This window comes from Rhinoraja longicauda, chromosome 17 (genome assembly GCF_053455715.1).
Source record: "Rhinoraja longicauda isolate Sanriku21f chromosome 17, sRhiLon1.1, whole genome shotgun sequence".
NCBI classification, from domain to species: domain Eukaryota; kingdom Metazoa; phylum Chordata; class Chondrichthyes; order Rajiformes; family Arhynchobatidae; genus Rhinoraja; species Rhinoraja longicauda.
In genome coordinates, this window is record NC_135969.1 from 26,940,895 (window position 1) to 26,968,414 (window position 27,520).

At 42.0% G+C, this 27,520-nt stretch overlaps 2 protein-coding genes across 11 annotated transcripts in view; one reads left to right on the plus strand and one right to left on the minus strand.

Moving 5' to 3' along the window:
- Window positions 1-27,520, minus strand: part of sumf1 (sulfatase modifying factor 1) — a 101,937-nt gene that overhangs the window by 46,824 nt on the left and 27,593 nt on the right. The window contains exons 5-7 of the mRNA XM_078414443.1: window positions 25,449-25,571; window positions 9,325-9,439; window positions 6,612-6,725 (exon numbers count right to left, since the gene is read on the minus strand). Of these exons, the coding sequence (XP_078270569.1) occupies window positions 6,612-6,725; window positions 9,325-9,439; window positions 25,449-25,571 (352 nt within the window). The remainder of the gene's footprint in view (window positions 1-6,611; window positions 6,726-9,324; window positions 9,440-25,448; window positions 25,572-27,520) is intronic.
- The window catches only part of LOC144601899 (inositol 1,4,5-trisphosphate-gated calcium channel ITPR1), a 446,238-nt gene continuing 424,880 nt past the window's right edge, over window positions 6,163-27,520 (plus strand). For 6 of the 10 annotated variants that reach the window (XM_078414437.1, XM_078414441.1, XM_078414439.1 and 3 more), the window contains exon 1: window positions 6,164-6,182. In XM_078414437.1, the coding sequence (XP_078270563.1) occupies window positions 6,165-6,182 (18 nt within the window). In that variant the 5' untranslated portion in view covers window position 6,164. Of the gene's footprint in view, window positions 6,183-27,520 lie in introns of all 10 variants that reach the window. The other 4 variants (XM_078414430.1, XM_078414435.1, XM_078414436.1 and 1 more) reach the window with 1 other exon arrangement.

Here is a 27,520-nt window from a genome sequence, read left to right on the forward strand (position 1 = left end):
TCAGTCAGTTAGAATTGGTCATAACATTTCCTTCACCCCAGCACCTCAACACTACTGATCTTCAATGTGATATTTTTTTCTCAGGAAGAACACTTCTTCCCCACTTTTATAGACTTATGAACAAATCACACTCCCTTCCTGCTATGTATTCTTACTCTTAATTCTACCTCTTTTGGTTACTCTCTCATTGCACTTAAGAGTTTTTGTGCCACTTCAATTTGCACCACAATCTTTGCATCATTCTGCTGATCTTGCATTCATCGTTGTAATTATTGTATACACTGTATTTATTGTTTACTCTGTAACCTTCATACAAACCATGAATTTCATTGCACTCTTGTGGATATGACAATAAACTAATCTGAATCTGAGATAATTTAAAAGAGACCTTAAGATGCAAAATCACATCCATTCGAAGAACCCAAGTTGCAATAAGGCAGCTCTCCACACGGCTTGTAAAAAGGTAGTAATGTAATTGCTGTCATCTTTGGAAACCGTCTCATGGCAACATTAATTACGGGGAATAGGAAACTTTCTATTGATATTAGTCCTCTGAGCACTGGAATTGCAGAGAAAGAATTTGGATTTAAAATTTACCATACAACAAAAGAGATCAGACACTCGTCTCTACAAGGAATGGAACTTGACTTGACTACTCCAATTCAAGACGTTGTATATCCCGTTTCTTGTTTCATCAAGATGGTTTCCTTACTCACATTTACTACTCTTCTAATGCACAGTGTATAGAGAGGCCAAAAGATACACACAAAAAGCTGGAGTAACTCAGTGGGTCAGACAGCATCTCTGGAGAAAAGGAATAGGTGACGTTTAGGGTCGAGACCCTTCTTCAGATTGAGATTTAGGGGAATGGGAAATGAGAGATATAGACGGTGATTTAGAGAGATGTAGAACAAATGAATGAAAGATATACTAAAAAGTAATGATGATAAAGGAAACAGGCCATTGTTAGCTGTGGACTAGGTGAAGATGCGTTACAGAAAAAGGGACGGAGAGAGAGGGAAAGCAAGGGCTACTTGAAGTTAGAGATATCAATATTTTAACCGCTGGGTTGTAAACTGCCCAAAACCAACACTTTGATTAAAATAGTTCATTCTATAACGTATTTTCTGCTCCATCTGCTTTGAATGTCTCCATAAAAGCAGATCACTATTCTATGATTTTAAATTCTATTAGCCGGGCGTGGACCCATTGGGCCCAAACCTCTCCTGCGGGCCCAGCAACCATCCGTGCAAACCTCTCCTGCGGGCCCGGCAACCCCCATTGAGTCCAAACCTCTCCTGCGGGTCCGGCAACCCTCCCCCAACTGACGACCCGTGGACCTGTTGCCAGCCGGGGAGTCTCCCCCGGGGTCAGGGGGGGGGAGGAGGGACAAGGCAGGAAGAGGAAAGAGGAAAGGGAGCCACTCACCTCGGTGGGAAGAAGTCCTGGCGGACAACCAGCGGGCTTTGAGCGCACGCGCGGATCTGGCGGCCGTCTTACAAAAGTATTAGATCAACGGGCCCCAGCTGCACAGACTTGCACCCGTCAGGTTCCCATTGTGACGCAAGACGCCGTTTCGATACCATCGCAAAGTCGAAATATCGTAAGTCGAAGCATCGTAAGTCGGGGATCCTCTGTATTAGATCAACGGGCCCCAACTGCGCAGGTACGCACCAGTTGGGTTCCCATTGTGACGTCAAACACGGCTGACGGGCAGGGCAAGTGGAAAAGGGATTTATTAAATTTTAAAAAGTGATTTTTTATAGTTTAAAAACGGAATCACTTTTAAAATATAACAACCATTTGAACTGCAGGCCAATGGTGAGTAAGGTGGGCCTAAAATTGTTGCACTATCGTGTACCGTTTTGGCTGTATTTCGGGTACGTACAATCAAACTAACAAAGTGACAAACAAACAAGATGAGAGGTTTAGTAATATATAGATTTAGTCGGCATATACAAGGTTATTAAGAACCTTTGATTATGACAAGAATGCACTTAAAATTTTAGGCCAGAAGCTAAATATAGGCAGCCTAATCCTGGACAATATCAAATTGTGCTAACGGTTGATCAATCACTGAGGGATTGAGACCTGGATTTATCTTTTCTTGCTTCAAATAGGCTATCCTGGAACTAGGTCAAATACTTTATTCTTTCATGAAAAGCTGCTGCCTATTTATATCTTTAAAAACCAAGCCTTGCTCCTCCTCTCTTGATTCTCAGAAAAGAACTAGTGATACATTAGAAGGTTCCAGGTTGAATTAATAAACAACTAGGGAGTAGACGAGGGAGCGCAACGACGAAACTACAAAGCTGAACTACAAAACACAGCCAAGGCTCCCATCCAATACTTTTTAATGATCCCTGCTCCAAAATTTATCGATGGATATTGTTTGGCCCCTCAGTGGAGTGCATCGTACCAATAGATAGAATGGCCATTGAGTTAAGTTCATGATGCAACTGCACCATATGAAGCACTGATAATCTGTACTGCAAAGGCTAGGAAAAGGGGAAAATAAGTCGGTGAATAGGGTGTTTCAAATAGAATGAAAAGTCTTACACAAAACACTGATAAAACTCAATGAAGATTGTGAACCAGCAGTGTGTACAAAGCAATTGTGTAATTTTGTATCTTGTACAACATTGGTACCATGGAGACACAAGGAACTGCAGATGCAGGAATCTTGAGCAAAACCCAACGTGCTGGAGGAACTCAGTGAGTCAGGCAGCATCTGTGGTGGGAATGGGCAGGCACGGTTTTGTTCATGACCCTTCTTCAGACCCAATAACCTCCTTCAGCAGTATGTTAGTTCCCCTTGTATCAAGTATGTGTCAGCCATAGATCAACTGAGAGAGATAGAAGGTGATATTGATGAACATTGGCCTTTTTTCATGGACGATTCTGTGTAATTTGGCGGTGCTAAATTTGAACAAGATATGTAAATAGTTTGGCTTCTTTAAAATTGGAACCGATTTTCCACTTCTGGTTGTGAGATCTCATCAGCAATGAATAACTGTATAAATGTATAAATGTGTGCTGGAATGTATAAATGGAACTAACTACATACAAGGAGGCTCAGAAAAAAACACTCCAAATTAGGACCACTTGATGATGGACCAAAGCACCCAATGGAGCTTAACAAATGAATGCCAGACAGTAGTTCGTGTCGTCTCTTAACTATGTGGCAATTATATTTCCATAATATCTTTAATCAAACCAGAAAACTTCACATGGCGCTGGGAAATTCTTACGTTTAGGTTTATTATTATTTATTACTGAGGTCGAGTGAAAAGCTTTGTTTTGCATGCTATCCAATTAGATCAGATAATACTATGTAGAAATACTCTTTACATACATAAATTACTCTTCAACAATTTGGATTTTAAGAAAGTTTACTTTATCTTAGTGCATTTGGGTATGATTAATGCAAGCTGGCATTCTTTAGAATTTGGAGTAGGCATTACATTGTATATCAATGTAGGTCACTTCCCTACAAACTAAGAGGAAACAACTGAGCAGTCTGAAGAAGGGTCTCGACCCGAAACATCACTATTCCTTTTCTCCAGAGATGCTGCTGTCTGATCTGCTAAGTTACCCCAGCATTTTATGTCTATCTAAGAAGAAACAATTACCGCAATACCGATGACTGAATGGAAATCTACCAAATTATGAGAATGATTGATTTAAGACACCTTCAATATATTAGCCTCAAGGAAGTGTCTTAAACCAGAAACATTGATTGATGATTGACTGGTGTTTCTCTAAAGCTGCTTCCTGACCTTATGAATACTTCTGGCTTTTATTGTTTTCTAACATGGGCCATACTTTGCCTTTGATTTAAGCCAAAGTTCTTGTGGATACATCAACTTTCAATGGCTATCTCACATCTGAAACAAAAGTTAAACAGGAGAGACATTGCATTCTCTTCAATCATTAATTTTAACATTAATATTTCAGCCATCTCTTGTGAATATCTGACTGCCTGAAACAAAACAATTCTTGAGCAATGGATATTTGATTCCTTTTGTTCCAGGTGATCCGATGGTGGGTTCAAATCCTAAAGAAACGCAATTAAAATTCATCCAATTATATAAATATCTGGGAATTCTCAAGATTTTGATCCAAGCTCAATGAGGGATCATTGAAGCGTTTCCATATCAGAGTTGGATTGAGGGGGGGGATATAACATGTGCCTGTTCTACCCTTGCCGCAGAATTTGGGATCAACTCGGGCAGATTGCTTCAATGCTTTCTACACCATAAGTGCAGCAAAAAGGATACTCCAGTGGTGCTAATTATGTACGTTGCTTTCTCTCGGATATTGATCTTCTTGAATTAATATTAAAGCCACAACCATCCAGGTATTCTTTCACACTTCCTAGGTGCTTTGTAGGAAAAGCTTTTGAGAGTTACAGAACCTTCTCCTTCTGTGAAAGAAGAGGCTGCGGGTTATGTAGTTTGCATGCAGAGTGGGCCGGTCTGAGAAGATGCTTTTCATAAAGTCAGTCATTTACAGTAGGAACTATTCAGACTGCTACAGAGATAAAATCTTCCAAAAATATGCGTTCCTTCTTGAAGCTGGTATTAAGTTACATTAATTGAGCCTTTTTATATTTGGACATATTTCTTTGTATCATATTTATTTTGCATTAAAAAAAAGAGGATGTGTGGGCAATACATTGAGGGCAATTCATTTTAGGGAACAGCAGCATAACATCATCTATATATCTACAGCACAGAAAGGGTTTTTATGGCACACATCGTCTACATGGACTGAGATGCGCATCTACAATAATCTGTTTGAATTAGGCCCATATTCCTCCATGCCTTTCCTATCCATGTACCTGTCCAAATGCCTTTTGAACATTGTAATTATATCTTTGACTTGCTTGTCTGGAAGTCGGCTCCAGATAACTGCTACCTTCTGTGTGAAAAAACATACCCATCAGATTTCCTGTAAAATTCTCCCCTCTCACCTTAAACCTGAGAGGGGAGAGTTCTTGACTCCTCTTCCCATTGTAAGAAGATTCTCTCTGTGCATGCATGTCCCTCATAATTTTATAAACCTCACTCAGGTCATCCCTCAGATCCTACATTCCAGTGAAAATAAACCAAGCCTATCCAATCTCTTCTTATAACTACAGCTCACTGTTCAAGGTCCCTGGTGAATCTCCTCTGCGTTCTCTCTGCTGCTATCATACTCCTCTTGTGGTGTGGCAATTAAACCTGTGCACAATACTGCAAGCTGACCGCAGGACATAGGTTTAAGGTGAAGGGGTAAAGATTTAATAGGAATCCGAGGGGTAACATTTCACAGAAAGGGTGGTGGGTGTATGGGACAAGCTGCCAGAGGAGGTAGTTGAGGCAGGGACTATCCCAACATTTAAGAAACAGTTAGCCAACTTATGAATGCGACTCAGAGCAGACGATCTCTTGTCCTCACTCACTCCGCCCAATGTGGTAGGGCCAGAGTCACAGCAATGTAGTTGACTCTGTCCACTCAGATGTGCCCTCAGTCATACTAAACATCTACGTTAAATGATGATAATCATAATTATGAAGAACAAAAACAAGAAGATCATCTCCCTTTTCTTCTTTTCCTGTGCTTTTAAACTTTTACCCAGTACATTGTCTTCACATGCAAGGGGTGATTCTTCCAAATCTGCACAATCAACAGGGAATACCAAGTATAGTAGGGATAGTAATGGGTGATTGTTATGCTAATAATATAAATAGAGAGGTTAATAGAGTTAGGTAACACAAAAAGCTGGAGTAACTCAGCGGGTCAGTCAGCATCTCAGGAGAGAAGGAATGGGTGATGTTTCGGGTTAGTAGAGTTAGGCAGGTTTAACGATAGTGTGGTTGCATATGTAAGGACAATGTGAAGGAAGCTGAATGCTGGTTCAAACCGAAGATAGGCACGAAATACTGGAGTAACTCAGCGGGACAGGCAACATCTCTGGATAGAAAGGAATGGGTGACGTTTTGGGTCGAGATCCTTCTTCAGACTGAGAGTCAGGGGAGAGGGAGACACAGAGATAAGGAAGGGTAAGGTGTGAAAATGAGACATTGTGGTATAAGGACGATGTGACCATGGTTTGCAATAACATGTATTGTCACAACCTTACGATAGCAACTGCTGAACAAATGGGACGCAACAGCTAGATGCCAGGCACGGATGCAGTAAGTATGCTGATGGCGTTGTGTTTGGGTAACATTGATCGCATACGCAAGCTCTGTAACAGTATATATTGCCACGAGTCAGGCAGAACAGGTAAGAAACATTCTGGATCATTCTCTTGATGCATCAGTTAGGTTGAGCTCTGAAAACAAAAAAATGCCTTGCTGTTGGTGGAACGACACTAGTGTTCAGTTTTGAATTCATCCAACACCAACCATTCATCAAACTGAGGGGAAAGATGGGACTCCATGAACCAAAAGTTTCCGTCCAGTGTCGACGGACAGAAGATCACGGGTGGCACAATTTTGATTTTGCCTTTGGCAAGAGCCCCCTGCATCATAAGCAACACACCGACTCCATAAAACAGTCTGGTTATTGCACTAAAGACACACAGGGTCCAGTAGTGAGATCAGAGAGATTGAAATACCTACAGGATTCTCTACTTCATCAGTGGTGTGGTGTACAGTCCACCAGTCCAATGTCCACTCCCAGACATTTCCTGCCATATTGAAGAGACCATATCCATTGGGAAGAAAGCTGGTGACCTGTGAGATAGACAGTGAGGTAAAGAGAGGGGCATTTATCAACACATCACACTCCCTTCATGGTAATACTAACCCATCACAACAGAAGAAATGCCAATAACTTAAGCAGATATATAACCAAATATATTAATATTTTTGAACTTAAAGTATGCTGATCGCGGCAAAGCAGCCCAAATTATTTTCCTCACTTTACTCCTATTATTGTCAAAAAGCCTGAATGCCAAATATTACTTTCTATTTGGCTATGGCAACAGTAAATATATTAACAAGAAAATTAATCAAAATCTTGCATGACACTTCCAATCATTTTTATCCAGTTCCTGCGTGTTCACACGCACATAGTTATGTGGGAGTGGTGATTAGCGTGGTGCTATATTTACAAAGCTGCTTCCAAACTGAGATAACTCACCCAAATTAAAACGCCCAGTGAAAAGACTGAAAACCTGTTTCATGGAAAGTAGATGTGTGTATTAATTTGCGCTGCGGCTTATGCAATTGGGCAAATTGTTAAAATTGCCTTTCTCCCCATTCCAAGTCCTTGCCCTTTTTGTATGGTCTCACCGTAGTATGGTTTTTGGAGGGCAGATTTTCTTCTTTTGCACTTAGAGACCATAGATATAAACTGGAGCAGAATGATTGCATATCTATGCGAAACTTTTTCGTGAAACAAAAGGAATATGCAATGATTGCCTGTTGAGGTGTGCATGCTTGTCAGTGGATTTTCTTGTAAATGTCTGGATGGGAGTTTCGATCGCCCCGACGTGAGAGCTTCGAACGCCCCGACGCGGGAGCTTCGATTGCCCCGACGTGGAAGTTTCGACCACTAGCTGCGGGAGCTTCGATCGTCCCGACGCGGGAGCTTCGATCGCCCCGACGTGGCAGTTTCGACCGCTAGCTGCGGGAGCTTCGATCGTCCCAACGCAGGAGCTTTGATCGTCCCGACGTTGGAGCTTCGACCGCTAGCTGTGGGAGCTTCGATCGTCCCGACGTGGGTGCTTCGATCGTCCCGACGTTGGAGCTTCGACCGCTGGCTGCGGGAGCTTCGATCGCCCCGACGGATGGTTCGACTACCCCGACCACGGGAGAGTAAAGAGGAAGAAGGGTGGACTTTTTGCCTTGCATCGCAGAGAAGAATGTGGGGTATCCGTGGTGGTGGATGTTTATGTTAACTTTTATGTAGTTGTGTGTCTTGTTGCTTTTTTTTCCGTATGGCTGTATGGTAATTCGCATATCACTTTACCTTATGGTACATGTGACAATAAAAGACCTTTGAAAACTTTGGGTTGCTGAATGGGTGTCGTTTTAAAAGGTATATAAAATCACGAAGGGCATAGATGAGGCGGATGGTCACAGTCTTTTTCACAATGTACAGGAGTCTAAAACCAGAGGACATAGGTTTAAGGTGAGAGGGAAATGATTTAAAGTGGACCTGAGAGGCAGGCTTTTCACACAGCGGTTGGTTGGAATGTGGAACAAGGTGCCAGAGGAAGTGGCAGAGGCGGGTACAGATAAAACATTTAAATGACATTTGGACAGATTCATGGTTAAGGGAGGGTTAGAGATATAAGAGCCAAATGCAAGCAAATGGGGCAAGCTCGCGAAGGCACCTTGGTCAGCATAGACAAGTTGGGTTGAAGGGCCTGATCTATGTTGTATGACTATGACTGTATATTTACACCTAATTACAAGGGAGGCAAGTATGCTCCTACCCCAGTAATTAGCACCTTGCCTGAGTATTTAAGCTTTTTGTCAGCAGAGAGAATCTTTGATCTTAAGAGGCACCACAATTTTAATTCTACTATCAGACCATAAAACTACATTAATATGTTCACTATACCACTTTCACTTATGTAACCAAAATGCAAAATAAGAAAAGAAAGACAAAATAAACAAACAAGCACTTTTTCATAAGTAAAATTATTACATTTATCCATTTAATTTTCTTCTGTGCCATTTAATGTTTTATATTGTATTTGAAAGCTTTGTTTTCCCATAAAGTCTGGTCCACAAATGAAATTCAAAATCCAGGGCAATTAGTTCTCCTTTCACAGATCGTGACATCACAGTTCTGTCAGATTGAATTTATTGTTTATCTCAGACATGCTTTGTGCTTCAAAAGGGAAATGGGGGGGGGGGCAGTATATGAGTCAAACTGGAGGTGGGAGGGGTAAGACGGAGGTCAAGGATCAGGGGTTGCATTGGTGGAGGCCAATTCAATGGATATTTTTAAAGCGGAGATTGACAGATTCTTGATTAGGAAGGGTAGCAGGAGTTAATGGGCAAATGGAGGAGAATGGGGTTGAGAGGGAAAGATAGATCAGCCATGATTGATTGGCGGAGTAGACTCGATGGGCCGAATGGCCTAATTCTGCTCCTAGAACTGATAAACTTATGAATTTGGCATTACAAAGAATTTGGAAGAAGGTATGAAGAAATTGTCATATTTTCCAACTTATTATCTACTGCTGGTAATCAGAAAGCAGTTCTGATACTGGATGCATTCCTTGTTCTACTCCAACCGCACACTTACACTCTCCTGGGGCATTACCATTTTAGATTATGTGACAATCAACTATAATTCAGACAGAGTGACACTTACAGGGGCAGTGTTGACAAATCCATCATCTGCAGTGTTGTGGTTAGGGAAGTCTCCCTGCCAGATGTTCATGTAGTGCTGGTCTTTAGGATGCAGCTTGTTGCCCCACGGGAAGAGTCTATAGGAATGTTAAGGTTAATCCAACTGTTAGTCTGTTTCACTTGGCAAACAGATAAAAGCAACATTCTTCAACTGCATTATTCCCGCTCTCTCCCTTTCTCTCTCACACGCATACTTTCTCACTTTCTCTCTCATGTGTTCAGCTACTTTGGTTCATGTTAGTGGAGAGAAACCATGAGCTGGAATCCATGGAAACATAAAATTAAACACATGTTATATTTCCTGAGAAAAGCCAATACAAAGATCATTTAGTTAGGGATTTCTATTAGCTGAGCAGCAAGTGGCACCAGCACAACAACTTTTCACTTTGTTGACTTTGTCTTCGTGGTGAAAGGATCTGTGGGAATTGTGGGAACTGAACTGTTCTTCCATCTTGATATGTTCATGGGCAGCACTTCGTACTTTGGGAATTGAAGTAAAGTTTCCCTTCTGGGCAAGGCTAAACATGTTTGGTTATACCTACCCACAAAGTCAACAAGTTAGACACATGCATGTCTTGTTTTTTAGTGATAAGGCTGTGCTGCTATGGGTAAGGGTAGAATATTGGATCACAATACCCAGACGTGTGAACAAATGTATGTGACCCATTGTACATACGTCCCTATTAATTATGACATAAAAAGGCTGCATGCTTTGAGTCTGTAGAACAATCTCTTGCTTGACTGTTCTCCTTTTTGACAAGTTATTGCGTATAAGGAAGAAGTTAACTGTCACTTACGTCTCGTGTAAATTATTCCGATAGATCCCTTGATTTTAAGTCAACAGTGAATACTAATAGATTTAGATGCAAACATCTGCCTGACAATTCCTGACTGTCAATCATCCATTTGCATTATTGCAAAAGCGGGGCACATTTTAATTCCCACCATTTTTTCCCTGGAATCCTGAAATCCTTTACTTTTCCCTATTCTTCCATCTTTTTATACAATCGGGCATTAAAAACATGCTTCTGAAGAAGGGTCTTGACCCGAAACGTCACCCATTCCTTCTCTCCAGAGATGCTGCCTGTCCTGCTGAGTTAGCACTTTGTGACTATCTTCTGTGTAAACCAGCATTTGCAGTTCCTTCCTACACAAGAACCTATACCTGATCAGTGTGACGCAATCACTCCTATATCATCCCCACAAAAGCCTTCCAGCCTTCCCTGACCACCAAAATCTGAACTGACCTCAGATTTAAGACCTGCTCCCACCCTACCCTGCTTTGTTGCAACCTTTTGCCATTCTTCTTTCCGGCTACTCCATGAGGCAAGGGATATGGGGAGAGGGCAGGAACGGGGTACTGATTGTGGATGATCAGCCATGATCACAGTGAATGGCGGTGCTGGCTCGAAGGGCCGAATGGCCTACTGCTGCACCTATTGTCTGTTGTCTATTGACAATGGCAGATTCTCTCAAATTTGTTGCTGCAGCTCAGAAATGGGTACAAAAGTAAACTCATCTCAAAAGCTATTCCTGTGCAGTTACTGAGTTATCTAAGCAAAATATTGTAAGTAGAAATGGCTCTTCTGTGGTCTGTTTCAGAATCCCAAGGTAACTTCATTTTGCATAAATCTGTCTTTGTATACCAGGCACAGTGACAACAGTTCCCTCTTGGTATCAGTTATTTTTAGCTAAAAACTGGAGAAGGTTAACATTTATTGAGCTTAACGTGTAATATTGAGCTGCGAAGGAACTGTTGGAGGCTTTTATTTCAAGGCAGACCTGCCTGACCGAAATGCTGACAGTGGAATATTATAACCAAAGTTATTACAATGTCTGCCTTGAACAAAAACCTCCAACAGTTCTGTTGTAGCAGGAAACAAAATGCCAGGTCTATATTTACCAATCTAACAATGTATTTTAATAATAACTGCAGCTGGAGACTGCGGGGATGGCGGGGGTGTGCTTTTATAAGATTCCCTCTTTAACCTATTTACCGATCATTCCATTTTAGCTATGTTCATTTAATTGTCGAACGATGCTGCCAAACATATTCTTAAATTCCTCATCTTAAAGTAGAAAATATACAGTGTTATTTGATTCATCATGCCTGTGCCACTCTTTGCTGTGTTGCTTACATGTTTAGCTCAGTGTAAGTAATTGCATTTAAAACCTTACCACATAAAAACCAGCAAAAGCAGCATTTGCTCAGTAAGGCAATAGAACACTGAAGGGCAAAATAAATGTCTCCTAGGAATAGATACTGTAATAAGCAGGGATGGATAGTACTGTGTCAACGGCTTGTACAGAAATATAAATAAATGCAACTGCTTTAGGAGATGCTCTTTAAACAGGTGTATATTATGCACAAATGCATGCATCATTATTGTCCTTCGTGATTAATGGTGTGTGTGTTGTACAAACATCCAGGATAACAGAATAGAAAGTGTAGGAAAGAACTGCAAATGCTGGTTTAAATTGAAGGTAGACACAAAATGCTGGAGTAACTCAGCGGGACAGGCAGCATCGCTGGAGAGAAGGAATGGGTGATGTTTCGGGTTCGGACCCTTCTTCAGACTGTCAGGGGAGTGGGCGGGACAGATAGAATGTAGTCGGATACAGTAGTGGCAGAACTTGGATGGGGGAGGGGATGGAGAGAGAGGGAAAGCAAGGGCTATTTGAAGTTAGAGAAATCAATGTTCATACCGCTGGGGTGTAAGCTAACCAAGCGAAATATGAGGCGCTGTTCCTCCAATTTGCACTGGGCCTCACTGTGATAATGGAGGAGGCCCAGGACAGAAAGGTCAGATTGGGAATGGGATGGGGAGTTAAAGTGCTGAGCAACCGGGAGATCAGGTAGGACTGAGTGAAGGTGTTCAGTGAAATGATCGCCGAGCCTGCGCAGAAACAGGCCCTTCGGCCCAAAGAATCCGCACCGACCAGCGATCCCTGCACACTAACCCTATCCTACACACACTAGGGACAATTTACATTTATACCAAGCCAATTAGCCTACAAACCTGTACGTCTTTGGAGTGTGGGAGGAAACCGTAGCACCGGGAGAAAACCCACGCAGGATACGGGAAGAACGTACAAACTCTGTACAGATAGCACCCGTAGTCAGAATCGAACCCGGGTCTGGTGCTGTAAGGCGGCAATTCTACCGCTGCTCCATCGTGCCGATCTCCAAGGTCTGTTGTCGCTTTGTTGTGAATCTCAAAGTGTTAGTAATTCATAAAATACAGGATGATTTAACTACTTATACAATTCCAGGAGTGAAGAACAGACCAATTTAATGGAAGTACATCAGAACTCATAAATGGACTTACATGCACAATATTTGAAATAGTGTGAATTCTTTAGTACATGTAACAAGCTGAAAGAAATACGATCGGTAGCCTGGCAGGGAGCACTCTAACATTTCAGGCAGGAGAAAGAGGGTTCCTGCACCTCTCTGGGATCCTCTGTGACACTTTAACTCCAGTACTGAAGGAATGCGATACATTTGAAGTTGCTGTAAGATGTTAAACTGACGCCCCGTGGCTTGAAGAATTAAAAAAATAAAATCACACAACAGTGAGACCAAAATGGTTCATATTTATCCCTCAACTGACGTGAGCAAATCCAGTTCATCTGTTTGAATTAGTCAGAAGAAAGGTCCCGACCTGAAATGTCGTCTATCCATTGACTCCCCAGACCCGCAAAGTTCCTCTAGCACTTTGTTTTTTGGTCAAGGTTCCAGCATCTGCCGTTTCTTGCATCTATGGGTGAACCAGACATTGGGCAATAAGACTCCCCCCTCCCCAACGGGTTGACAATTTTTCAAAGTAAACAATTCAGAAGAGGTAACAAAAATTTTGTTTAATTAAAAAGGGAAAGTTGATTTATTTTTATACATGGGCAACATTAGCCTATCATAAGCGATTATGTGTAACAGCTTTGACTGGAAAAGCGTGCATTTACACATCATGTAAATTATTACTGTAGACGTTGGGAGGAAATAATGATTTGGCTTAACAAGGAGAAAAGAGAGAATTGAAAGCTCTAGCATTTCAGATGGTCACAAAGTGATAACTGTGATGCCTACATTTGCATAAAGAGTGATAATTTGTACATTACTGTAGTCTGACTACCCCCACGTCATAAATTATCTTTGTCAGTAAGAAGAAGGTTGAATAGTGTTCTAGTGCATTTAAGGTGGATACATTTGGGATCAATGAGATGTATCGCAGGCTGCTGTGGGATTACTGGGGCCCTGACTGGGACCTTTAAATCGTGGCCGGCCACAGTTAATGCACCAAATGTCCACAAGACAGCAAACATGGAGCCCTTATTCAAGGAGGGTTGCAGTGATGAGCCAGATTACTGGCCTGTGAGCCTAACGTCAGTGGTTTGGGAGTTATTGCAAAACATTCTGAGCGCTAGGATTTATTTACACTTGGAAAGGCAGACAGTAATCAAAGATAGCCAACATGGATTGTTTGGGGGAAATCCGCTCTTCTCAGTTTGAATGAATTTTTTGAAGATGCAATAAAATATACTGCTGTACATTTGATGTAGTCTACATGGATTTCAGTGATGCCTTTGACAGGATCTTGCGTGAGAAACTGGTCCAAGCCAGAATTGCAAGGGAAAAAAAGTGGAACGTTCAATAATAAAGAGGCACCAATTAAGTTGCCAAAGTATGGTAGAAAAATGGAGAAGGTGCCCTGATGTGGCGCCATGGTCAGACAACCTCATGATATTTGTTATTCCAAGCCGACACATTCCATGTGTCATTTGGATGTGGTACGCAAGGAGTGGAAGAAACTATACCCTGGATTACAGCCAGTCAGTGACACGATTCTTCATCAAGGGGATGCCACAGCAGGGACTATTCAATGAAAAATAAAATGCTAAAATGGCAAAAGCGGTCTCAGAGCTGATAGCTGAAGTCAATGATTTCACTGTGAATAAGTTCGCGATTATAACAAACACAGCAGGAATTTTGGAACTGGTTATAATGCTTTCAAATCTCACTTAACATTTTCCTATCTACCTCAGACATTTACATTAATGAAACTGAAAGCTTACCTTTACAGTTTGAAATACTTCGACAAGGTTTTATTAGAAATCTAACATGCACTCCATGTCTAGCATGGATAAAGTAAAGGAGAAGGATTTGAGAGAAATTGCCAAAAGAAGAAACAAGCTTAGCAAACTAAATGGATTTCCTCTCAGCCCTATTTTGAAATCAATCCACAGCTCCCCCCCCCCCCCCCCCCCCCCGGTTCTGTTATATCCTCCATGTTTCAACTAATCTACCAGTTCTAATTCCTTGTGCATCTCTGATTTTAACTATCCCAATACTGGCTGTAGCTCTTAATATTATGGCTGTAAGGACTGGAATTGATCCCTCTATCTCTTGACCCCTTTGATATCCTTAAAAACTATATTTTTGACCAAACCCTTGATTATTTGCCCCAATATCTTGTGTGGTTTAGTGTCAAATATTGTTGGCAAAGTCCTCGTTAACTGTCTTGGGAGATTTGCATTGTGTTAAAGGTGCAATATAAATACAAGGATTTTCATTTGCTATAAAATCTGCTACATTAAAAGGACAGAGAAAGGCTGATATTGAGCAGAGAGATATACAATAAAAGAAGAGGATGGAGAGCAAGTATTAATAAAACAAATGAATGTTTTTTGACAACAGATTCAGGGCTCAGGGGAACTGGTTGAAATATGGGAACTCAAATACAGTTAAGGAGAATTATGGCACTGGAAATTGTGACAGAAACAAATTAAAAAGGCCAAATTGACAAATAAACATTGATCAGGGGAGAAATAGAAAAGCATCAGATGTCAGTTGCTAAGGCACTACAATGAAGAGACACTGTAAACAATCCAGAGATGCTGCATGACCCGCTGAGTTACTCCAGCACTTTGTGTACTCTTTTGTAAACCAGCATTTGCAGTTCCTTGGTTCTACTTCTAGATAATCTATCCTGTTGAGTCTGATTGCAAGTCCCTATTCATTTTTTTTAATGAACTCACAAACTATCTCGTTTCTCCTTCTCAGAGTGTAACAAAACTGGTCAGTTTCCTGCTGGGTTTTTTCCCTTTGCTCCAATTTCATTGTTCCCAGCTTTTCACCCTTCGCTTGGGGACTGGAAGACCATGTGGAGTGGTCAATAGAATTACAAAATCTAAATTTGGCATTCATTTGTGCATCTGGAATTCACTCTCAGAAAATTCCCAACATGAAGCTGTGGATCTTCAAAATGTTTTAACGCAAAAAACATCCGATTTCCCATCACAATCACACTGTTGTGAATACTGATTGGGCTGAAATACAGGCTACTTACTGTGTCTTGCCCTGACATAGAGTCATAGAGTCATGAAGCACAAAAACTGGCGCTTTGGCTCACCACATCCATTCTGACCTATTAGTTCATCTACAATGATCCATGATACAAGATAGCCGCTGTTACGTTATCCTAAATAATCTGCAAGCTAAAATTCAGCCGTTTTCAGTTCCTGGTTTGTGTAACAGAGTAAGCTTTAAGTAAGATTCAATACATAACACTGTAAATGCTCAGAGGTGTAACATTTTAAAACAACGCAGTCAACCTCAATCAGATTTCAAATCTGTCATGATTATCCAGCCTGTGGAAAGCTCAAATTAAATGTGAAACTGACGCAGTGAAATCAGTAAGAGATCCATTACTGGATGTGTCTGAAATGAAGAATGCTTTGGATTCCTTTTTCATCAATTACAATAGCCACATTTCCAATTTACACTTTCTGGATGATGGATTAGCATCATCTTGGTGTAGTGGTATGAGCAGAATTTACTATTCTCTATTCAGAAATTTCCAATCTCTGTTCCGCCCACTCCCTTGACATCAGTCTGAAGAAGGGTCTCGACCCGAAACGTCACCCATTCCTTCTCTCCAGAGATGCTGCCTGTCCCGCTGAGTTACTCCAGCTTTTTGTGTCTACCTTCGAGCAGAATTTACTATTCAGTCAAGATCATTAATTGGAAAATGTACTTGATATACTAGCCATTTTTAATCATCTTGAAACTAAAGAATTTTAAATGCAACATTTAATCAGATCTCAAGGCTCAGTTACTGGTATCTGGTTTGAGCCTAGCCATTTAGCAATATTACCATGAAGTAAAGAGCAGGTACGCCCAAACTATGGCATAGAGGATAATAACTGTTATAATTCCTACCAGCCTGGTTTCCATATTCTACTGTGCATAAGGTCTAGGTGTCTTGCATGGTAACACTTCTCCTGCATTCACATGCCAATGTGGAGGCAATAAAGGAAGCGAGTTGGTAAGAGATTCCATGGGGTTGGGGTGGTGGATGGGATTTTAGAAGTGGGGGGGGGGGGGGGGGGGGAGGTAAAAATTCCCAATTAAGACCCAAATCAGTATTCAATGCATGGTAGATTTTTTCATAATTGATGTCGATCCTGACTGCGGGTGCTAAGTGTATGGAGTTTGTACATTCTCTATATGAATGTTGGGGGAGTCCAGAACAAGGGGCCACAGTTTGAGAATAAGGGGTAGGCCATTTAGAACGGAGATGAGGAAGAACTTTTTCAGTCAGAGGGTGGTGAAGGTGTGGAATTCTCTGCCTCAGAAGGCAGTGGAGGCCAGTTCGTTGGATGCTTTCAAGAGAGAGCTGGATAGAGCTCTTAAGGATAGCGGAGTGAGGGGGTATGGGGAGAAGGCAGGAATGGGGTACTGATTGATAGTGATCAGCCATGATCGCATTGAATGGCGGTGCTGGCTCGAAGGGCTGAATGGCCTACTCCTGCACCTATTGTCTATTGTCTATTGTCTATTGTAACACATGGGTTTTCTCTAAGTGCTCTGATTTCCTCCCGCACTCTAAAGATGTACAGGTTTATAGGTTAATTGGTTTCATTAGAAATTGTAAAATTGTCCCTCGTGTGTAGGACAGTGTTAGTGTACGGGGTGATCACTGGTCGGCACAGACTCAGTGGGCCAAAGGAATCTCTAAAAGTCTAAAAAAGAATGTGGGGTGAATAAAAAATAGATGAAAGTAGGATTAGTGTCAATGGTTGGCTGATTGTTAGCATGGACTCGATGGGCCAAAGAGCCTGTCTCTGTGCTATATCTCTCTATAACCCAAGACAAGATAGGGATTGTAAATGCACAAAGGCTGCCAAAAGATTTAGTTACTTGGTGACCCATTTGACTATTACATTCAATACTGATAACTCGCATTAAGGACATGGAAATTAGAAATCAAAGGTCATCAATTGTGAATTTAGAAATCTAGAATCTGGAATACAAATAAAAACGGCATTAGATTTTCACATAGAAATTGCAGAGAGAGATCATTTTCAGCACGTTTCTAATATTTACTTCCACTTCTGGAGGACCTCCTTCCAAAGGGAAACAAAGCTGGGGTGCAAATACTGTAAACACAAGGAATTGCAGATGCCGTTTACCAAAAAAGACACAAAATGCTGGAATAACACAGCAGGTCAGGCAGCGGCCCTGGAGAACATGGATCGTCGACTTTTCGGGTATCCATGCCTTCATGCATCTCAGCCACGCTCCTGATGCTCACAAAGTGACTGAAGGAAGTCAATTTAATGATGTGTTGAGATATAGCCTAAACCAATATGATTTCTGCATTGGATCTCACGCGCATGGTGACATCAAAGTTTGTGTTTCTGACCCACTGACAGATCGGAATAAAAAGCTGCAAGCTATGAAATTTAACCAATCTATGCAGAAACTAGGGAACCATGAGTGTTGTGAAGGACATCCAACGGGACATTACGTTTGCCTTCATTGACTCTCCATGTGGATGTACCTGGGCTTTAGTAGACGGACAACGCAGAGAAGTATCTGTGAACTGTGACCTGAATACTGCTGTGGTAGTAGTCTGCTTGGGCCATTTTGTAGAAACAAGTAACTGCAGATGTTAGTTTACAACAAAAAAAAAGGCACAAAGTGCTGGAGTAACTCAGTGGGTCAGGCAGCATTTCTCGAAATCATGGATCAGTCTAAAGAAGGGTCCCAATCCGAAACGTCACCTATCCATGATGCCCAGAGATGTTTATGAAGGAACTGCAGATGCTGGTTTAAATCGAAGATAGACACAAAATGCTGGAGTGACTCCATCTCTGGAGAGAAGCAATGGGTGACGTTTTGGGTCGAGACCCTTCCTCAGACATGCTGTCTAAGCCGCTGAGTTACTCCAGCATTTTGTGTCTTTTTTGGTCTGTTCTGTAGTTTGGGGGACCCCCTCATAAACCACTGTACAGTTTCATCCACCCTGCTCATTTCCTCATTCTCTCTTGGTATTTCCCTCTCCTCTGCCCCCCACCCCCTCCTTACCCCTCTCTGTTTCCCTTTATCTGTGCAGGCAGCATGCGAATGAGACAGCAGGTCTGTGAGACTCAGGAAGCAGCTGCCACGTGTGAGCGCTTAAACTGCACTCTACCCCTTTTTCAAGGGAGAAAACTATAATGGCAATTCCCTAAAGCAGGCACGTCCCAATTCCGTAATATTTCCGGCGATCTCCATTTTGGCTTCAACGTGAAAGTCATTTAGCGTACTTCTTCCTGAGATCAACTCTTCTGAAGATACTGCTGGACTAGTCGTGTACTTTCAGCATTTTCTGTTGGCTTCTAGTAAGAAATGGTAGTTGGATTTTCACCTGGTGCTTCACAGATCTTAAGTGAGGAAGAGCAGTGGGTACAAACTGTTCGCAGGTGCTGTAGTTCGAGGGTCGTTGGAGATTGACAAACAAGGGAACATAGCTGCAAAATAAATGTCTGACCATTTTCAACTGAGGCGTCCAGAAACGTATTTTCTCAGACAGTAGGGAATCTCTGGAGTTCTCTGCCCTGATGGTGCTGGAAGCCGGATCAGTAGATAGAGATAGAGGAATTGCCGGTTGTAGGGAACTGGCACATTAGAGGATATTTCACCTGCAATCTAGACTCTCAGCACACATTCCAGACATGAGTGCCAAATGCCGGACCTGCCCGATGTCCGAACAATCAGATACTGCATTATCGGAGTTTTACTCTGCTACAGACAGTTGTTGTAGTTAAGTTTGAATTATCTGCTATTTTTTTACTCTTGCCCTGATTCTTGCCCTCTTATCCAGGTATTCTGGTAAATCTTTTCTGCATCCTCTTGAATGCTTCTACATCCTGCCTGTAATGCTGCAACCAGAATTGAACACAATACTAAAAATGCAGCCTAATCAAACTCCTATAAAGCTGCAACACAATTTCCTGACTCAATCCCCTCACTTGTGAAGGCAAGGATACTCTACATTTTGTTTACCACTGTATCTACTTGTTTGCCACTTTCAGGGAGCTGTGGACTTTGACCCCGAGATCCCTCTGTACATCAATGGTGTTAAGACTCTAGTCATTAACTGCGTACTATCCCCTTTCAAAGTGCAAACTCTCACACTTGCTCAGATTAAACTCCATCTGTAATTTCTCCGGCTCTTTCTGTATCTTATCTATATCCCATGGTATAGTTTGAATCCTCATTGTCTATAAATATTGGCGTTGCCTACAAACTTACTAACCAATCCATCTACATTTACCTTCAATTCATTTGTACACCGATCAGCCAAAACACTATGACCACCTGCATAATATGCTGTTGGTCCTCCGTGTGCCGCCAAAACAGCGCCGACCCGCCGAGGCATGGACTCCACACGACCCCTGAAGATGCCCTGTGGTATCCGGCACCAAAACATTAGCAGCAGACCCTTCAAGTCCTGTAAGTTGTGAGGTGGAGCCGCCGTGGATCAGACTTAGCGATCCAGCACATCCCACAGATGCTTCATCATGTTCCTCAAACCATTCCCGAACAATGTGTGCAGTGTGGCAGGGTGCATTATCCTGCTGAAAGAGGCCACTGCCATCAGGGAATAGCATTGCCATGAAGGGGTGTACCTGGTCTGCAACGATGTTTAGGTAGGTGACACGTGTCAAATTGACATCTACATGAATGGCCGGACCCAGGGTTTCCCAGCAGAACATTGCCCAGGGCATCGCACTCCCTCCACGAGCTTGTCGTCTTCCCACAGTCGGTTAGGACTAGACGGGATAGCCTTCGTTGCCCTCGCGCATCGATGAGCCTTGGGCGCCCAACACCCTGTCGCCGGTTTGTGGTTTGTCCCTCCTCGGACCACTGTCAGTAGGCACTCACCTCTGCTGACCGGGAGCACCCCACAAGCCTTGCAGTTTCAGAGATGCTGTGACCCAGTCGTCTGGCCATGACAATTTGGGCCTTGTCAAAGTCGCTAAGGTCTTCACTCCTGCCCATTTCTCCTGCATCCAACACATCGACTTCAAGAACTGACTGGTCACTTGCTGCCTTGACAGGTGCCATTGTAACAAGATAACCAATGTTATTCACTTCACCTGTCAGTGGTCAGAATGTTTTGGCTGATCAGCGTATATATCACAAACAACAGAGATCCCACAGATCCCTGTGGACCTTCACTGGTCACAGACCTCCAGTCAGAATAACATCCACCACAACCCTCTATCTTCTATGAGTACACCAATTCTAAATTCAAATGATCAAGTCACCGTGGATTTAATGCATTTTAATATTCTGGATCAGACTATCAAAACGGACCCTATCAAATGACTTAGTGGGCAACATCCAGTCCTACCTTCATCGATCACTCGAAATACTTGATCAAGTTCGTAGGGCATGACACGTCACAGATAAAACCATACTGACTGTCCCTAGTTAGGCCATTCCCTTCCAAATGCAAATAAATCCTGTCCCGGAGAATCATCTCCACTGATGTGAGGCTCACAAGAATAGTTTCCTGGATTATCTGTGGTTCCCATCTTAAACAAAGGAACAACATTGGCCACTCTCTATTCTTCTGGGACCTCGCCTGCAGCTAGAAGATGCAAAGATTGTGAATGCAACTATTTTGTATTCAGCAGGACAAAATGAAGGTTTCAGTATGTTGAAATGAAGCTTCAAAATTTATTTACTGAAAATTATCCAGAGAAAGTATGACTTCGCTTTTAGGAATCCACTTTTTAGTGCAACTATTTACTGTCTCCCGGTTTGTAATTAATCTCCAGGATTATCCTGGATTACATTTGTTGTAAACACCATTCAGTACTGCACAGCTTCATGTCCATGTCGATAGAGAGCAGGGTGAAGACTGAATGGACACAAAATTATGGGATAACTCAGTGGGTCAGGCAGCATCTCTGTAGAAAAGGAATAGGTAATGGTTTGGGTCGAGACCTGAAGAAGGGTCACCTCTTCCTGTTCTCCAGAGATGCTGCCTGACCCGCTGGGCTCTACCAGCATTTTGTGTCTATCTGTTGTGAAACCAGCATCTGCAGATCCTTCCTGCACATGAAGACGAAATGGTTCGTTTAATCAAGCCATATTTGGCAATGACACATCTGTAGCTGATTGAAAAGATAATAAAATGATGAAACACCTGGTTACTACATAAAACTGTTGGGGAAATCAAGGGGTTATTTTCATTTGTCAGAAGTGGGCCAGTGGTAAATTTTCCCACTGAGTCAGATAAATGTGGGTATAGTGTTGGCGGGGTGGGAATGTTGGTCAGCCATGCTACGGTTATTCAGGCAATACATGCCTCCAATTGTCTCCTTAGGCACTTAGAGGATCTCACTGTACCTTTGTGAAGAGCAGCAGGGAAATCCTCCCCATGTTTTATCATTATTTATCGTATAACTAATGCGACCAAAGCAAATCTTCAGACTGCTTGCGTCAGTACTATTTTTATATTTCATTCTCCACAATTATAGCAGCTGCTTTTACCTTTATTAATTTGTCTGCAGGCCAAGGGCATTTCATCAGCTTCAATTGATAAACTTGGGTCACACAAGGCAAATGCCAAATCTATTTTCACATCCCATTTCTCAGACCTAGTGGTTGAGGAAAAATTGTGTCCCACAGAATAGTTGATTATTATGCTGTTGAGCTGTAATCTTTGGCTTTATTCATCTGTTATTCATCTCTCTATTGAACCAACTGCATTTGTTTCACACTCTTTGAAGTAAAACAAGCAGCTAATCTCTAATTTGAGATAATTATGAAGCTGTTTCATCCAGCACGATGCACAGTCTAAATAAAAAGATAGCGTTATTGTGACATCAATGGGGTTGTGCATTTAAAAATGGAGGGAGGCATGGTATGCTGGAAAGGTAATTTCAGCTGCTAATTTGAGGGAGCACAAAGTGAAGTTCTACTCAGGAAAGGCAAGCAAAACCCTCACTCATAATCTTGCCACCAGCCTCAGAATGTCATTTGAAGGCTCTTTACTTGTTCTTAGCCAGCCTATAGAGCACCCATTGAGAGAAGACAGAAAGGCAGAAAGAACTATCATTTGACTAATAAAGGAAACATAGGGAATGGGGGATGTACTGCTTTTCAAGTTTGTAACATTATTCATTACAGATCCACATTAATCACATGAAAGAGAATGCATTCTGGAGCAAAGTGCAAATTCAAATCGCCCTTGGATTTAGCTCATTTATGCACACACTGCATATTCATCAGCTAGCAGTAAATATCAGCAATTGGAATTTGGAAAAAAAAATCTTTCAGACTGAAGAAGGGTCTCGACCCGAAACGTCACCCATTCCTTCTCTTCAGAGATGCTGCCTGTCCCGCTGAGTTACTCCAGCAATTTGTGTCTACCAAAGACATGAAGGTTGGTTGGTTAACTAGCCGCTGTAAATCACCGGTAGTGTTAGACTCTGGGGGGAGTTGATAGGAATGTTGTGAGATTAAAATGGGATAAGTGGAAATGGGTGCTAGATGGATGGTGTTGACTCGACGGGCCAAAGGTCTTGTTTCCATGCTGTCTGTCTATATGGCTTCAAATCAATGCTGCAATATTTACTGCCGCAGACTTAATTTCTCCCTTTATTAACCTCTAGATTTGGCTTCTGGCTGCTCCCCTCACTGCAACTGTCTGTGAACTTGAGACCATACAAAATGTCCCTACCCATGCCTGCACATGAAGTCCAATTCACTCACCAATACGATGCTTCCTGATCTATACCGGCTCCATACAGGGCAACAATATTTTTCAAATCACTCAGTGCCTTTATTCTTTCCATAGTCTTTTCCAGCACCATAATCTTCCATGATACTTCATGTGTCCAATTCTAACCTCTTCCTTATCCATTCTGATCCATCCTTTGTAATAGTTCACGTCCTAAACTCTGGAGGCTTCTACATAGCTCATGCCATCCATCTACCTCATTTAGGATACTACTTAAAACTTACATCTTCTTCTAAGCTTTAGGTCATTTTCCAGAATGTCTCCTCAATGTCCTATTTTCCTTCATAAAGCTCCTGTGATCTGCCTTGGAACTCTTTGCTGAATTCACTGTGTTACTTGAACTCAAGTTATTATTCATGGAATAATTTACAGGGCAAATTAGATTCTCGAATGAATGGGCCATAAATAAGCATTCTGTTAATAGAGGTGCCAGAAGGGGATGAGTTGCCACTCTGTCCTGCCTGTGCTCCAGCAGAGCTCCGGGTGACACGGCCAATCTTTGTATTCCCACCGGTTCTGCAGACATCGAACGGTTCACAATTATCACTGCCGCTATACACAGTTGAAAATCATAGCTACACGGTCGCTCAGCTGTTAGGGACACTGTCTCATAGCACCAGAGACCTGGGTTCAATTCTAACCTCCCACAGTCAGTCACAAAGTGCTGGAGTAACTTAGCGGGTCAGGCAGCATCTCTGGAGAAAAAGGATGGGTGACGTTTCGGGTTGGAACCCTTCTTCAGATTCAGTTCATAATTCCCAAAGGTAGTGTCAGTTTCAAAAAATAATGGACGTAAATGATCTTCTTCCTCTCTCGTTATTACCACAAAAGCTGGGTTGATAATTTTGATTAATTACTTCCTTACAAACCTTACCAAAAATACATCTTGTAATTAAAATGAAGCAAATGTAAAATAATATTTTTTTCGGATATTTCTGATCTTTAACCAGTAAATCAAGTGAAAATAAGATCACTGATTGCAGATTGTGTATTTAAATGCGTGACCCGTCTTTATCGTAGAAAATAGATAAATCACGGATCATGAAGTTTCAACAGTAGCTGCCTATGGATCATAAGTATATAAACCACTCAAGAAGACACTGGCTCTGTGTCTGGAAGTTACTTGGAAAAATTGTTATACAATGTATTGTATTGAATGTTTCCAATTCCATGAAAAATATTCGTGGTCAGATTAGGCAATGGTGATTTGTAAACAAACAAGTACCCCTTGAAACATTATATAACTTCTTGAAACATTGTATAACATTGCCTGTCTTGTTGGAACTGAAACTAATCTGAATCGCAACTCATCACAGATTTCAAGACAAGTTCTGAAGGACACTGTCAGGGGTTATGGGGAGAAGGTGGGAGAATGGGGTTAGGAGGGAGAGATAGATCAGCCATGATTGAATGCCGGGGTAGACTTGATGGGTGGAATGGCTAATTCTGCTCCAATCACTTATGACCTTATGAATATTTATATTTTTCCAAAATTGGATCATTCTACAGTATGTTCACCTCTTCAAAGAATAGTTTATTTCTTAAGATGGTGTCAATTGGTAAGATGGCGCCGGAGACTCAGGTTCGATCCTGACTACGGGTGCTGTCTGTACGGAGTTGGTACGTTCTCCCTGTGACCTGCGTGGGTTTTCTCCGAGATTTTCGTTTTCCTCCCACACTCCAAAGACATACAGGTATGTAGGTTAATTGGCTGGGCAAATGTAAAAATTGTCCCTAGTGTAGGTTAGTGTTAATGTGCGGGGATTGCAGGGCAGTGCGGACCCGGTGGGCCGAAGGGCCTGTTTCCGCGCTGTATCTCTAAATCTAAAATCTAAAGTATGTCGAAACATAGCAGGACACAAAGCGCTGGAATAACTCGGCAGGTCAGGCAGCATCTCTCATCTGTCAATAGGAATCTTTGCCTTCTGTACCAAAAGTCCCTCACAAAACACATAAGGTCCATTACACTGGTACAATTTATAGAAATAAATCTTAGAATTACCTGTTCTCAAGTCCACCTCTGCAGGCGTATTCCCATTCAGTTTCAGTGGGCAGCCGTTTATCTTCCCAAGCGCAATAGGCCACTGCATTGTGCCAGGAGATGTGCACAACAGGGTGATCCATCCTGAGGCAGAGCAAAGCCCATTAATACAGATAACCACATAAAGTACTCCAACAAAAATATGTTGTGACAACTATAACTGCCATGCATTTTGGCTATATTATCGGTCCATAGTCCAAAATCCGTCTCAAATCTGGAGAGGAGCAGTAATCCAGAGGCCTGAATTTGCATCCCGTGGAATGCAGATCTAAATCTCACCTTGTTTCCCTGCTGTCTGATTATTTGACTCTAATAACATCATTCTTAATCATTTGATCTTAATCGTTTGAACTTGATCTATCTGCAGTTAAGCACAAATATGCTGCTGCAGGTTTTCCACTGATGTAAATAACCCACAGAATATTGTCCTGGAGTCCTCGTTAAATGGATGACCAGTCAGTTCTGAACTTCCAGCAGAAAATCCGTAGGGAAGAGAACAAGAATCGAGGCAAATATAGAAACATGCAATTATGGCAACAGGCCAAATATTCCATTCTAATCAGCAATGGGTGTACATGAATTTCTGGAGACACAATATCATCTGAAATCTTAAGCAAAAAATAGAGTTCCGGAGGATCCCGTCTTGACATATCTATCCATTTCCCTCCATAGATGCTGCCTGACGAGCTGAGTTCCCCCAGCACTTTGATTTTTACTGTGATTTTCTATTTTACTTTTACTTTAACTCAGAGAGACATAATGTGCAGGTGAAAGGTTCAACTATCTCTCTCTGAAAGTGATCTGCAGATTTGCATAGATTGCTATCATCATAACCTGGAGCAAAAACTGCAGTTTGTTTCTCAAGACCTCGTTTTATAGATTGCAATGTCTCCTCAAACTGTTTGTGTTCTTCATTTAACAAAAAAAAACTATAACTACTGAGAAGCATCCTATTTAATTCCCAGTGTGGTGCAATCAACGGAAATGAACAAAATGATTGGCTGACAATTAGTTGTTTTCTGCTATTTCCTCCTGTATAAAACAATGAGCCAAACCTAGCATTTGAAAAGCCGAGAATGCTGAGAAATACTAAACAGCAAATACAATTTGCTAAATAGCACATACAAAACATTGCCAAGCTTCTTAGATAAGCAACAAATCAGTTGAGAATTATTTGAGAAAGGTTGGGACATTATGTTATAGCTGTACAGATTTTGTACAGTAGCCTGAAGTATTGTGGAGAAAAGGAATGGGTGACGTTTATTCAATCTGAAGAAGGGTCTTGACCCGAAAAGCCACCCATTACTTCTCTCCAAAGATGCTGCCTGTCCCGCTGAGTTACTCCAGCATTTTGTGTCTCCCTTCGATTTAAACCAGCATCTGCAGTTCTTTCCTACACCTGAAGTATTGTGTTCAGTTTTGGTCACCCTGCTATAGGAAAGTTATTATTAAGCTGGAAAGAGTGCAGAGAAGATTTACAAGGATGTTGCCAGGACATGAGGGTCTGAGCTGCAGGGAGAGGTTGGCAGGCTAGGACTTTATTCCTTGGATTTCAGGCTGCTGAAGAATCATCTATTGATCTTATCTCAGCATAAAATCATGAGGGGAATATGTAGCGTGAATGCATAGAGTCTTTTTTTCCATGGTACGGGAATAAAGAACTAGAGGGCATAGGTTTAAGCTGAGAGGAGAAAGATTTAATAGGAACCCGATGGGCAACTTTTTAAACACGAGGTGCCAGAGGAAATAGCTGAGGCAGGTACAATAACAACATTTCAAAGACAGTTGGACAGGCACATGGTTGGGAAAGGTTTGGAGTGATATGGGTGCGGGCAAATCAGTGGAGCTTCTTGGTTGACATGAATGAGTTGGGCGCAGGGGCTGTTTTCGTGTTGGACGACTCGGGGACTAAAGGGCCTGTCCCAGTTTGGCGTTTTTTAAGGCGACTGCCGGCGACTAGGCTGTCGCGGGGTGTCGCCAGGTGAGTAGTCTCACATGATCATGAGTCGTCTCCAATGAGTCGTAGCTGTTCT